Source organism: Solea solea, chromosome 11 (genome assembly GCF_958295425.1).
Source record: "Solea solea chromosome 11, fSolSol10.1, whole genome shotgun sequence".
Classification (NCBI taxonomy): Eukaryota; Metazoa; Chordata; class Actinopteri; order Pleuronectiformes; family Soleidae; genus Solea; species Solea solea.
The window spans coordinates 14728788-14744013 of record NC_081144.1 but is presented as its reverse complement, the minus strand read 5'-3'; the positions used below and the strand labels follow the sequence as shown (position 1 = coordinate 14744013).

The following is a 15226-nucleotide window of genomic DNA, read 5'->3' as shown; positions in this document are numbered from 1 at the left end:
TCAGCTCAAGGTTTTATGCATCAAATATAAAAAAAAGCCAATCTTGCTTTTTAAAGCATCTTTCCCCTCTGTTCAGGCAGATAAGGCACACCTTTAAAGTCTCTCATTCGGGGGCAAATATTGCTCTGGAGCAGAAGGCAGGTTTGCGTTGTTTCGATTCCAATGTGATTTGATCTCATCTTGTCTAAATATATGTAAATATTTCTCATCTCTCAGGGTCCTTCAAAACCAGAAAACATTAGAGCCTAAAAAGATAACATTTCACCAGTAAAACTGTAGCGAGAGAAGAACATAAATGACTTTCAGTGACTTTTCAGATGTAGAAAGCGGACATAGTGAAAACCTATTAAGGGGAATTAAGTGTACAATGCTGGGACTATATTTAAGGCTGTACTGCACTGTAAAAGGTGTTGATTACATTAATTACAATGCCACTGACACAGTTCGCAAGGGGCGGAATGTTGCAAACACGTCCCCAACCAATACCTAACAATGTCACACCATCCTCTAGCTAATCAGAGCTACAGTGCAACTGAAATTAACACCCCTTGTATTGATGGTATCCAATAGCATGCTCACTGGGGAAACACAGAAATCGATTCAGTCCAACTCCATATGTGGGGAAAAGCCAATTAAAGCTGTTTTTTTGTTGTTGCTCTCGAGTTCGAATGTCTACACAAGGCCCAAAACATACTGCTTCCAAGAACACCATTTGTTACCTAATTGTGGTATTATCCCTACCTTTCCCTTTGGTTATTTGTCACTTACCAGCTGTTGTGGTACACACTAATGGAAACATTCATCATAAAAAAAGGAAAAAAAAACTGTACCATTATGTTTCCATCTACTAAGGAACTTACAGAATGCCTAATATGACCATTAGAGGTTTTGTAAAAAAAAAATCATTTGTAAAAATCCAGATAACTACTGATAAAATATTAATCTGATGGTAACTATTAAGAGCCTGACTGCCGTGTCTGTGTAACATAATGCGGCTAAAAATGTTCAGAGGAAATGTGGAGTAATGTTATCACACTACAGGATGTATCCCGTCACAGACATATCAACATCTTCACTGCTTTTTAATTGAATGTGTTTTTGTTTACAAGAACTAATTCAGCTTAACCCTTTAACTGGAGCTGAAACAATGAATCGATGAAACGATTATTAATCGTTTACTAAATTAATCGACAACTATTTTGATAATCGATTCATCGGTTTGAAGCTTTTTTGAGAAGACATTTGAGAACATCATCATTTTCAGGTTTGACGAACACCAATCAACATTTTTTAAGGTTATTTTATGGACCAAACGATTACCACAAAGATAACTATTACTACTGTATAAAAGGTCCAGAAAATGTTCTGTGAGTAAGTGCTTTTGCCCATTTTTCCCAAATAACTTCATATATATATATATGTATATATATATACATATATACTGTATATACATATGGCAGTTATTTTCAATTTACTGCTTGTTAAGATGGTGTATTAACAATTTAAAATGAAGAAAAACAAAACGTTTTATTTGGAGAAAACACTGTAGTTGTACACGAACACCAGATTTTGTGTGTTAAATTTGAAATTTGAACAGTATGAAACATCGCCGACTTCCTGCAACAGCACAAGTGGAATTACCGAAATAACCACACAATGGCTTCGATGTGCAACTTCTCAGCTTTCAGAATCCGCTGAAATTTTTCCGACGGCACAAAGCATCGCGTAACAGCGGTAATGCAAATTACTAGTAACACACAGTAGGATTTGCTCTCGGGGTCCCCTTACAGTTTATGTTTATGTAATATATGTCGTAGTAACATGTGCATTTGTGCAATTCTGAGGCAGGACTTCAAATGTACAAACAACCATGCCTTCAGACCAGATATATGATAGCTATAACATTCAACATACAAATATGATTACATAGTTTTTATTTTTCAAGTGCCGTAAAGTAGAATTTTGTAGTTCTTTTTGTGGCATTGACCTGAAAACCAGTGCCACTACAGGCGACGTAGACCGACTCAGGCTTTGACGGATGTGCCACTCACCCTCTCGTAAGTTGACAGACCATCAAAACAATCTCGGGAGACATTGTTTGAAGGTTGAAATCCTACATTGTGTGGCTTTAAGGGTATATTAATCCCACACTGTAAACAAAGGGGATGATATTCCATTCCCCAGAGGAAGTAAAAAATACACCCAGCAAGTAAAAATCATGGGGGAATCTTCCTCAGCATCACATGTACACTGAACTTCAAGTATGCAATAAAATCCTCGCTTAAGTATTCCTAAAAGGCTTTACTGTGTTCTGATGAATCAGTAAGATAAGTCAATATATGAAAATCCTCTGTACACATGGGGATATTACAGAGCAGAGTAAAAGCAGTTATAGGAGATTATAATGTGGGCGCAAAGCAGCACACTTCATTTTCACTCACTATCCCCTGAATAGCTGCTTCAAATCAATGGATGGGCAGACATTTGGAAGTCCGATCCTGTAAATATGTATTTGGGGTGACTACATGCTGTGCCATGGATAGATTGAACATTTTATATCCGTCTAAAAACAGTACTTATATACACGGATGTTTCATGAGCTTCTGAGCTGACTGCAGATAGCAATTGCTATTTTGGTAAAAAAAAAAAAAATGCACAGCACGTTGTGTAACAAGCATCTTTCAGAGTCAGTCTCATTCAGCACACATTGATTTGACCATCGTAGCCTGCCAAAGCCTCTCAATCACACTAGGAATCCACTTTCACTTATAGCGAGCATTATACACTTTGTCGCTCACATTAAAATCACCACAGGGACAGTTGTCTTCAAATCAAATGGTACAATTATAGCTACCATTTCTGCTTGTAGTCTGTACATTGGCACGTATTTCATTAAGGTAGATTACAACTATCTGGACTGAACAACTACAACATCCGCTGTTATTTAAATCCACTGTCAAACGGACATTATCTCCTCCCGGGGTTGCGCCACTGCCGCGCCACGCCAGTTAAGTGACAAAATGAAAACCCGTGTTAGCGTTGCTGAATGCTTAATTGTGATTTACCAGTAACGTGGGTGATTTGTGAAAAACTAGACATTCAATCATACCACTTAACTGCCTTGAGGACTTTGCTGAACTTTATCACCTAGTGGCAATATAAATGATGTAACGGAGAGACACCCACACATCCGACCGTTTTCTAACATGTATTTTGAATTATTCGCAGAGAGTTTGATGGTAAGAGCCTTAACAGCAACCGGATTTCTGCTTCCAGTGCTGCTAAGCTGAAGCCCCCTCAAAGACTTATCTATGATTACACTATGTGTAATATATGTCACACATGTGTCAACATTCTACAGCAAAGTACTTGTTAAAGTGGTTGTCCAGTAATGGTGCTTATTTTGTCCTAATGACCAAACCACTTCTTTTTTTTTTTTTTTTAATGGCAATGAAAAAAAAAAATCTCCTTTTCCTACTGATTAAAGAAAAGTCAAAAGTGGAAAGGGATATTTGTTAACTCGCTCTGCCAGTGAAACCGTGATGAAATATCTTGTTTGTGCCTCCTCGCTCTCTCGTCCTCATCCACACAAGCACACATACTAAACAGCACAAGCCCATGCCTCAGGCTATTCAGACCCTCGGGGAGAAACTGAGGGGGGGGGCTGGTTAACTCAAGATGAACTCACTATGGGACTGACTTCCCTTGGCCTTATTGCTCTCCCACACAGCAGTTACCTACTGTTTTAAGAAAAACACTCCCAAGTCTGGGTAAATAACCTGCACGGCATCTATCACCCACACACTGTGCTTTTTCTACCCAGAATTGCAGATCTGCATCCTTTCTTTCTTTCTTTCTTAGGAGGTCTATCAGTGTATTGCGCCATGCTTGTCTTGCAAGCGGAGCATATGTAATGTAAGCCCATACTGAATATTAATGCTGAGTTACTCTGTGTTACCAAGAGTGAGGCAAGGTCTCTGCAATACAATGCTTTCCAGAAACAATTTGCTCTCTGCTCCTTTGTTCAGAACTAATTTGCTTAATCTGAATTTATCACAGTGGCAAAGAAAATAATTTTGGGATCCCGTGAGCATCGCGCGCTGCAAACTAAATGTTCTTCTTCAAGCATGTTAATCTTGCATCAAAACTCCAAATACGGCAGGATTTCAACCAGTGCTTATATGTGCAATGTAAATCGTATAGTCGTAGTCTCAGTTCCCAGAGGGACGCCTCATTACACGTCCACTGATGTGCATTGGAATTAGTAATAAGTGGTGCTAATTGCCATGTAGGCAAATTTAGGTCCGGCTGTGCCGGTGTACTTTTGAACAGAGACGTGTGCGCACAAGCAAATACACACGCAAACACAAACACGTGCGCGTATACTAATTATCTTAGGCCCCAGCTGTGTGTGTGTGTGTGTGTGGGGTGGGGGGGCTGGTTTGTGGAAAGGCAACATGAGAGATTGCACTTTCCTTGAGATACTATGTTCATGCAACAAAGCCCTTATTCATCTTGTCCTCAGCTTCAGACTGCAACATTCTTAAGGGAACTAGCATTTGACCCTGAACATTGTAGAAGACAGGACAATTTAGGTCTCTCATTAAAGACAAGATCAATGACAAGATTTCTGCACTACTACCAGTACAATCTCAATTAGGGCAACAATTGAGGTGCTCTTTAAAATGAATGACTGCACATTCCATTAGTAGATGAGGTCAGTCTTTCAGAGAAAAGGAAAACCTGGCTTGTTCTTTTCCAACAAGATTGATTGGAAGAAAGAGATACGAGTACTACTAATGCTACTCTGTAAATGAAAGAATGTAGATTTGCTGTCAGCGTTAAGTTGTTGGGGTTTTTTTTTTCAAAGTAACATAGTCTAGGATTTGCTCTTGGGGTTGCACTACAGCTGGGAAATTATATTGTCTTTTACAACTGTTGTAAAGTATATATCACGATAACAGGTGCATTTGTTGAGAAGCCAACAACAGCGGCAAATTCTGAAGCAGGGACTTCTGTGATTTTTGTAGTGTGATTTTGTGTCATCATGGTGCCGACCCAAAACCCCAAGTGCCATAATGCCAGTGCAGGCAATGCAGACCCGCTCTGGCTTTGACGGGGGTGCAATTCACCCTGTCGTGAGTTGATGTACGATCAAAATTAACTTGGAGACAATATTTGAAGGTCGAAATTGGGTTTTGTGTTGCTTTAAATCTGTTCAGTATGCCAAGGCATTATCACAGCCAATTCATAGCCTCTATGCCAACAACATAAAAATGTTTGGGCAGCTTACCTGTCAGACACTCCACCAATGACAGCAGCAGAATAAGTTTCCATAGCAACTCCATTTTAATGGTCTCAGGTCAATACAATCTCACATCCAACCACAGGTGTGTAGAATCCTGGCTTTTTCCTTGGCAGCACTTTCACCGTTCATCTGCCAAATGAAACAAAACGAGGAAGAAAGCCATTACACACCCAGATACAGTCATAGACGATGCAGTATGAAATATAGAATTTGACAAGTTAATGACAAGCGTATGTTGGAAGCAATCTAATTTGTCACATTTAAACTGCTAATCACGGATATTGGGGTAGAATGTGCTCGAATGCATCTGTGGGAATAATCCAGGAACCGCTCCAGCTCGTACAGAACATTATTTGTCCAAGCAAAACACTAGGAAAACACTGGTGCACAGCTTGCTTCAGTGTTCTTAACATTGTATAATAAGGATCCTGTCCGCACGAGAAACGTGGAGCAATCGCTTGCCTGTATTCAAACGTGCTGAGACAAAACAAAAAGCGAGCCGGTTGTCAGACACATCCCTCGCATGTAATAAAGCACTGTCCTGGCTCCTTGAGTTCATCTGAGCTGGGGGGGTGGGGGGGGGGGGGGGATTATGTATTTCTGACATTAAGAGCTGAATGTATGCCGCAGAAAGCCATCTTGAGTCCCATGGGAGACTCACACAATTGATTTATCTCAAGGAATAAACTGCAATTTATCCCGGCTTAGACTCAAATGAAGTCTCAGAAAAAAAAGATGTGACGTCATAATGAGACATGCTCGCCCATAAATGACGCCGCGCTTATTTGTCGAAAACATGCACGCGTTGGTGGCCGTGAGTTCAAGCAGCATACATGTTTGCCTATGATCGGCTGGTTATGGAGTGGAAAGAGACGGAGAGAGGAAATTAGCCATTGTCCCCGCTCAAACTTGGTACATTTAACTGACTGATGGCACCGTTTCCCCTGACTGCATATCACCAGCATGCTGAAATAAATCAGAGGCAAATTAATAACAACATATAGTATAGTCTATCAAAGGAGAAGTGCCAAAAAGAAGCAGAGACAACAGAATGATTGCAGTTTGGTAGTTTCTCAGTCGTTTGCATGCCTCTTAATTTTGCCCCCACTGAAAGGCATGATAGAGCATCCTGATGCTTATGTGAATACATCAGCTGCGTGCCTGACACACTCGCCTACACTCCGCTCCCTTCTGCATGTAGTAAACCATTAAAGGCAACATTTTCCCCCTTTAAATCTCATTATGGAGATTGGGTTTAGAGTGTCATCTTAGTTCAAACTTAACTTGCAATTATTAGGATGCAAATGCAGTTATGAGTAAATGTTGGCTTTTAATAAAATCCCTTCTTGTGCTCCTGGATATATTTGGAGTGCTCCTCCTTTGAGGGAATAATTGTGCAATACGCAATGAATTAATTACTCCAAAGAGAAGCCTAGATACGTCGCTGAAACTTTATATTCCAACCTCACACCCATGCCATATTATTCAACTGTTTTATTAGGGCTGCGACGGTTATACGATTCATCGATTATTAATCGGTTACTAAACTATTTTCTGATTTTTGAGCTTCTTAAATGTGAATATGTTCTGGTTTCTTTGCTTCATATGACAAAGAAATCATTAAAACCAACAACATATACAGTATATATATCAACAGATTAACCAAATAATCGTTAGTTGCAGCTCTCCTGTATATTGTAGCCAAATTATCATGTCGATAACAAAGTAAATACACTTCACGTTACACTTCAATGCAATTGCTCCATGCTCTTTACACTTGGCATTGAAAAAAAAATAGTACATCACTGCTTCTAAGAGATCGGCACTATCTATATCCGTTGTCTATTTTCTTTCTATAGCATATTTTTTTTCAAGCATTGGTGCACTGTCAACACACCACATCCAGTATTGATTTCCCTGTCCCTGTTATGGACTTATAGCAACAGGACACATTAGCATTCCCACTATAAAAGTTCTGTGATAAAAAGGGGGTTTCAGATTCCCTCTGCGAGTGGTTTGAGTGATTGGATCCCTATGGCCCCGTTTAAACCTGGTATCAACATTTGTCACGGGTCATTTAATCACAAGTGGACCGTCCTGAGAACGAACAGATGTGATATCACCCGAGAAACACTGAGATCTGATCATTCAGACCACATTTGGACGTGTTGTGGGACACACTTTGGTCTTCTTTCAGCAAGGACTGCCTATATATGTATAGTGAGCCAAAAGTATTTCACACTTCTCAAAGTTTCCCATCCACTCTTCAATAACCAACCCCCGATATCACAGTCTGATACACGTCTGTCCTCAGTGAGTAGAACTTTTCACACCTGGTATTAAAATGCATCCTGGATTCATCTCCTGAGACGACATATGATTAGATCTCGGTGTCCTCTGTGTTTACTTAAATACACACTGGTGTCAAGACTGTTTGCAAGAACAAAATTATGTTTTTAACAAGTCTGAGTGTACAGATGTGGCACCTGCCAGCCTCTGTGTGTGTGTGTGTGTGTGTGTGTGTGTGTGTGTTTGTGAGACCGACAGAGAGGGACCACAAAAAAACAAGACGAGCTGAGTGAATCAAAAGTATCCTCACGCTGAAAATGTTTTAACCATTACAAAAAAAAAATCATATGAGGATCAGAGAAAAATATTGTGGCAATGGATTCGAACGCATCCATGTATAAGTGTGGGGGAAAAAAATGTCTGCCTTGAGGTCAGATTGCATTTTTGCATGTTCGGGAATGCAAACGTCTCCTCGGGTAATACCAAGCCTGCATGGAGTCTTAGGGTTCTTGGATCATATCAGAATTTTTTTTCCTTTTCTGACAAATCCAACCCAGTGATTTTGACCAGTATCAGACGGATACTGAATATTGCATTTCTCTCTCGGATACACATAAACAACACATTTAAAATGAATTGATCCGTGTTGGGTAAGAGACCTTACCACAAGTGGTTACTGAGGAGATTAGGTGAGATGCATGTGGTGTACATGAACATGCACTTGTGATCAGATCACCTTAGTCAGACGTTAATCAGGTCGGAACAGAACCAGTGAGTCCTGGTGCTAGTGTACATACACTTGTATTTAGTATTTAGTTTTGCCAGATGTATGTAAATGTCAGAAACGATGGCCATCTAAAAATGATATATGCCGTCTCTTTAGCACAACAAGCCAAGATGTCAAGACAGTGTGGATTTCTAAGACACCCCACTAATAAAAGCAGGTATCTGTTGGCCTCTATCAGCAGTCTCTTGATCTCTATTACTCACATGCCCTGAGACATGAGGAATCAGACAGAAGGGTTAGTGGGGGGATAAAACACAGCCGTTTGATCCAAAGGAGCTCAGCACTAACATGATGGCTTGGGGAGTCAGGAGTGTCCATGGCAGCGTCAGACTTCCTCTTCTGTATAAATTAATTACTCCTGTGACCTTAAGTGGTAGTGACAGGGCCAATGGCTTACTTTCATCCCAAATTGATTCTCTCATTTGTTTGCTTTATCTGATGAAAGTTAATGACGGGAAAGGCTTCAAACTTTCTTTCAAGTTCACCGCTTTCATGTGTCTCTGCAAAAAAAAAAAAAAACGAAAAAAAAAAAAAAAGCCAGCGGTTGAAAAATGGAAATAATAACCAAGTCTGGTTCTGTTTAGGCCAGACAGTCCTGGCCTAAACATTTCCTGACTCAATTTGAATAAAGTCCACTGCATTTAAATGAAACACTGCATGCATGAATTCAGCGTGTCATAAATGCAGAGGGCATAATTAATTCAAGGATTCAGTGCAGTGAATGAAACAGATTCACATAATGTCATTCTGTCTGGTAAATGATTTAACCTCTGCTGACCTTGTGAGGATCATTCTGCATACAACATTATCCTTGTCAAGTGCCTCATATAATGCAATGGAACCAACACATCAATAGAGGCAGTAAACGATTCTGCCCCCATTCAAATGCTTTGACAAGTTTAATAAGTGAAGCTAGTAAAAAGCTTGTGATTGATGCTCAAAGTTCAAAACATTTTCATTAAAACCAAGGTGATGAAAGGAGATTCAGCAAAAATGTGAAGTGCTGTTGAGATTAATATCTGACTCTGTGATCTGTAGGTAAAATCTTCAATTAATATTTCCATTTTAAAGGAATTAGGTTGAAATACCCCAAATGTCAAATTAACATGATAATCAACCTCTCATGACGATGAGGTCTACGTGAAGACATCAAGACTATGGCACATTTTTCGTGGGGATTTATCTTTGGAGAATAATCCACAAAATTTAATAAATTAAACCGATCTACTCAGCAGCCACAATGGCAAGCATTTGCTTATTCAGGCATCACTTCTTTTCTGTGTTTTATATCATTATTAATTAAATAGCAGTAAAGCAAGGTCATTCACACTTTTTGGAATTGTGATGTGCATTTTTCATGAATTTATCACCTTCTAAGTGTGTCACTCGAGGCCTCCGACTTGATGTTATTTATTATTTACTAGACTTTTTTTGTGATTAATCACTTGACAAAAAGCTCAGTAAACTGTAAAAGAGTAACTGACTATCTGATATTTCCATATTTAAAAGTTACTGGCATGTAAGACTAGGGAAAGCAGAAAATCCACACATTTGAGAAGCTAAAATCGTGAAATAATATAACTTTTATTTTCCTCGATGACTTAAAAACTTTATCAAAATAGTTTTAGGTTCATTTTCTGTTAATGTACGAATCAGTTAATCGGCTAATCGTTTCAGCACTCATGCATTTCCCAGGGAATGAAGTGTCATATACCGCCGCACTGTCACGTTCCATGGATGCACACAGTATCCTTCTGCCGCATTTAGCTGCTCTGATTGTCTAAATGTGGCGGTCATTTAACGACAAGGGAAGTTTATACTCTATTATATGTAATTTTTTGTGATTTATTATTGGTCATGGAAATGCTGATGATGAGTGACAAAGAGTGACTATCCACTTAGCCTAAGCCTGGACATTTATCCTCATCCTAACCTCAGTCCTTTTCTTGACCCGAACCCCGACCTTATTCTCTGACTTTCATTTTAACCGCTAACCCATTGGGTTTACATTGGAGTCAATTGAAAGCCTGGCATGTCTGCGTCTGGCAGGCGATGCCAAGGGATGTAACGGAGCGGTGGTATATGATGCTCTCGGGATAAGAACAGGTTGGTAAAACCAAGCACTTGATGTTGTTTGATTTTTGAGGAAATGCAGCTGTTTTGAGGGCGGCATCAGAATTGAGGAGACAAAGCGCTCCTTCAAATTTCAGTGTTGTCAAAGTGACACCTCTGTTCCTCTTCCTCTCTGACAGTGCCAGCTGGAGTGGATAAACCACAGATTTTAGTTCAGTCAGCCTCAGAAGCTGACAGCAGTGGCAGCCGATTCGACCCTTCTCCGCTACACCCGATCTCTCTGCTGCCATCAATTTTTCAGGACTCAAAAAATGTATTAATAGAAGGGTACTGCAGGTCCCTTTGTTGAAGAGTCCAGATGAAGATAAAATTCACACTAAAATGCACAAGCAGCCCTCACATACTCACACACACACCCACTTCGCTCCGAGCTCTGAATCATGAATGAGACCAGACTCCCACACTGTGCAGGGACGAGACCAGACCAGGAAAAATAGCATACAATGCTGCATCTTTAATCACCTGAGCCTTGACTTAACTTGATCCGCTGACACCAGCTCAATCACTGTTTTCCATGTGAGGCTTAGCTCACTGCTCTGAAGGCCTCCAGTCATCTAAAATTAATTTCCTGGTAGTGCTCAAGTTAAGACTACTGGTAGTAGAGAATGGCAAATTTCTCTCTAATCCTGCAAGCAGCTGTTGAAGAGAGGCAGAGATAATAATCAGAGATCAATTAAATGGCGGCTTTAGATCCTTTTAGACTAAATAATTCAATAATTTAACCAAACTGTATCCATTGTGCACAGCAGTCTTATTATTTTGGCAGAGAGTTAAAATAATGGTTTGATAAAAAGAAAAAAAGAAAAAAGCTGGTATTAAATACATGTTAAATTGGTGGAAAAACAGCTTTGTACCCTTCAGTAAAATGTTAACATGAAAGGACTGACTATCATTTCAAAAGGTGTTTTGAAGTTGCAAGTTCAAATGTACTTTTCAAGTTCCATAGAGATAAAAAAAATTGAAAAGAAAAATAAACAACAAAACTGCACTTCCTCTAACCCCCCACCCCCCCACCCCCCTTTACAGCTATAACCAACAGGCTCAAAAGTTTTGGGCTGACAATTTTATATGTGCCAACCCATCCCCTGCCCCCCTCCTCGCAAGTGGCACACACTATAGAAGTCACAGAAGTGCCAGCGTATTCCCCAGACCCAGACTCCACCTCGGATAGAGACAAAGAGACTAATGGTGTTTTGATCTAAGCACACAAGCCGCAGGCATGACATAACACATGCCAGCTTCCTCATTTCTCCACACTGCACCAGGGGCACTCCAAGGAAAGGCTCCTCCCCTTCTCCCTTGTGATCAAGAACAAGTGAGGACGTTGAAAGGTTCTTGCCTGCTTACACACATGCGCCACACTTTAACATAAACTCTACATGGTAACAATGCACATAATATAAAGATGAACGTGTCAGAAATTACTTTCCGAACTTACTTTTTCTTCAAATTTCATTAACCTCAGGGAATGTACTCATTATATTTTCATTACAAATAACCTTTGACTGGAAGGTCCTATATATATACATATATATATATATATATATATATATATATATATATACATATATATATACATTTTAATCACTTGTGGCAGTATATATTGAGTATTCGTCTGCATAGTGTCTGATGCTGGGTTAAATGCAGTTAAATACTGTAGATTTGCAGTATCTCTTTACTGCAACACTCACTGAACTCAACAAATTGTGGGATGTAATATCAGGTCCTGGGTGTAGAAAAGGTCAAATTTTTAGTGAGCAGCTGATTATACAACCTTTAAGAGCCCTAATTACAAAATTGTTAACATGTATAAAGTATATAATCAAGTAAACATGTTCTTTCTCCTGCATTTGTTATCTCACTTTAATGCTTTCATTTCAAAACGGAGGGTTCTTGTCTGCATGCTTGGACACTCATGCATACCATTAATCATTTTTCCAGCGTCACCACCACAGCACGTACTAGTACAAAATGAGTCTATGAATAAACAGATTGCACGGCAGTAAATTACAATACATACATTCCAGTCATTCCAGGATGAGAGGGAATCATTGAACGTGATGATTCTCTGCCTGCAGAAAATTGCGTTTATGGATGGACACGTCTCTGAGGACGCCACTGACTCACAAAAAGAGGAGGAGGAGGTTCCCCACATTAACTTTTTAGTTTCCCACTGAGTGAGCAGTGCCTGGTGTGCATGACAAAATGCGAAATACACACAAAATAGTTGAGTGCCTGGGTGTCAGGGAAAAAATCCGCATTCAGTTGACAGTACAAATCCGGGTTGTTGATTTTAATGACCAAGTCAATACTGGTTCATATTTGCATCTCTGCTGTTCAGCTACAACAAACATGACTGTGACGAGTCAAATTTTAGTCTCTCCGTCCCTGTCAAAGATTATGATGAACAAAGACCCGGTTTCTTGTTGTAAGCTGCAACACAATACTTAAGCACATCATTGTGCACTCAATTTGGCCTGCACCAGTACATCTCCAGTACATGTATTGTTTTGTTTTCCCCCTTACAGACCATTTGGTGGGGCACCGTGAACCTCATTTCCCACCCTCCTCTTTTTGTGCCAGTGACATCATCAGAAGCGTGTCCAACCATAAACACACTTCCCCAAGGACATGTGTAGTAGCTCTACTATCCCAGCCACTTGAACACAAAAGGTAAGAGCAGTAACTTCACTCCAGAGTAGTCTTTAGTGGTGGGAATTAAAGCGTAGCATTGGGTAGTTATGTCCAAAGAACATCCAGCTGGCACACTGTCAGCACGAAACTGAAGACAGTGCTTACAACACTGATGTGATGTGCCTGCAAAGGCGGAAGGCAGATGAGGCTGAATGCAAACATTTGGCCACGGGGAAGTGCTTATACTAGTCAGAGGAACCACATCTAATTTACCTAATAGCAGAATCATAATGTGCAAGGAAGCTCCCTCTCACACATATGGACGCTAGATTTCACAAGAGTAACTATTCACAGCAGAGTCGCACGAACGCAGACGGACTTCAGACAATCTGAATGGCAATTAAGCAAATTGCAATCAATGACAGTGAGAGATGATGATGTGACTGGACTGAATCCAACCCCCCCCCCAGTTGATCACTGATGACAGATGAGTTCTGCCTGAGGTTTTAAATGAGCTGGGGTTGTTAGGTGGATGTGGCTCCACTTAAAGAGGAAAAGGTGTGTGGAGTAAGTGATGCCCAAGGCAATTAGTATGTTAGTATCTCTTAACTCCAGTGGGGACTGTATCACTGGGATTTCAAATGTGTGAGTTTTTAATAACTGGCGCATGGCCATAAGGGCATTTATTTATTTATTAGGGTTTGAGCACAAGGTGCGTATTTATTTATTTATTTATTTGTTTATTTATTTGTCCAGCAATCATTTTAAGATTAATATCTGGTTTAATTTTTTAAAAATAAATGTGACCTGCTCAACATAGTACACACTTGTCTTGTGTCCATTCACAACCTATTTATATGCTAGACATGGTGCATTGCCTATAGTGTAGTGTTTGGATGTATAGACAGATAAGATGCTGATATTTTGACTTTAATTATGACTTAATAAAACATTTAACTGTAATTATCTCCTGCCTAAATTGGAAGTTTGTTTTAACTGACAGGCGAGTGAACAGTGTGAACATAATAAAGACAAATAATAATGTATTAGTGGCTGGAGAAAGCAAGTATGGACAATATTGGAATTTATTTACCTGAGATTGTCGCCCGCGGTGTTGGCTGGTGTTTATCCCTTCTCGCAGATCCATGTTACTCCGCGCATCTCCTCACTCCTTCTGTCCAACAGTCCCCAGCATGTAGACGGCGCCCGTGAAGTTCAGTTCTCTCAGGTGCGGACGTCGATTCCGCGTAAATACACACAAACCTCCCGCCGAATCTGCATTAAGTGAAAAAGCCGTCTTTAGAGCAGACTATCGCACCGTACCCTCGATGTCTTCAGTGTCTGGGGTGAGTGGTTGTCGGCAGCCCGCTCCTATGCTCCTCTGCTCCTCTCTCCAGACTCCCGCGGCTCATTCACTCAGGCTGTTCCCCGCTCTACCTCCACCGCTGCCGGGCTCACACACGAACAAAGACTGCTACGGTTGTCTAATTCTCAAACACGTAACTGTGCTGTTTAAAGTTGTTTTTCTCTCCCTACACCTCACGGTGTTACTAAATGTAAACGTTGGGAACAGAAAGTGTTCTTCTTGTCTGGCGTCGCTGTTTCTGAATGAATGAGCCTCCTGCTCGTTCACGGGATGTCAGGACTAGTTGCCTGCGCGGGGCGGCGGCGGCAGTGGCATGTGGGGCACGAGAGTGGGAGTCAGGCTACAGAAGTATGTATTTATTTATTTAAAAAAAAAAAAAAAAAACAGCATGAATTCTGAGATTAAAATCTGACTTTTTTTCTCAGAATTCTAAGATTCTTTGTTTTTGGAATTAGCAAAGAAAAAGTCAGAATTGTGAGAATGTTTCGGAGAAAAATCTTAATCCTCATTTCCTAATAATCCTTCTACTTCTGTAGAAATTAAAGCAACACTATGCAGTGCCTAACCTTTGGTGATTTTTATTGTGGTTGATTTTGGTACTCTTCTGTGTTCTTCATCTGCAAACAGACTCTGTCAAGCAATACTATCAGAACTGACAAACCCCCAAAATACCCTAGTTGCAGAATGGGTTGCGCTGCACTCTGATCCG

General features: G+C 40.2%; 1 protein-coding gene across 2 annotated transcripts in view; it reads right to left on the bottom strand.

The window, feature by feature from the left end:
• The window catches only part of cntn3a.1 (contactin 3a, tandem duplicate 1), a 69836-nt gene extending 55004 nt beyond the window's left edge, over positions 1–14832 (bottom strand). Inside the window, exons 1-2 of one of the 2 annotated variants that reach the window (XM_058642055.1) lie at positions 14245–14832; positions 5294–5437 (exon numbers count right to left, since the gene is read on the bottom strand). In XM_058642055.1, the coding sequence (XP_058498038.1) occupies positions 5294–5348 (55 nt within the window). In that variant the 5' untranslated portion in view covers positions 5349–5437; positions 14245–14832. Of the gene's footprint in view, positions 1–5293; positions 5438–14244 lie in introns of those variants that run through there. The other variant, XM_058642056.1, reaches the window with a different exon arrangement.
• Between the last annotated feature and the right edge of the window lie 394 nt (positions 14833–15226).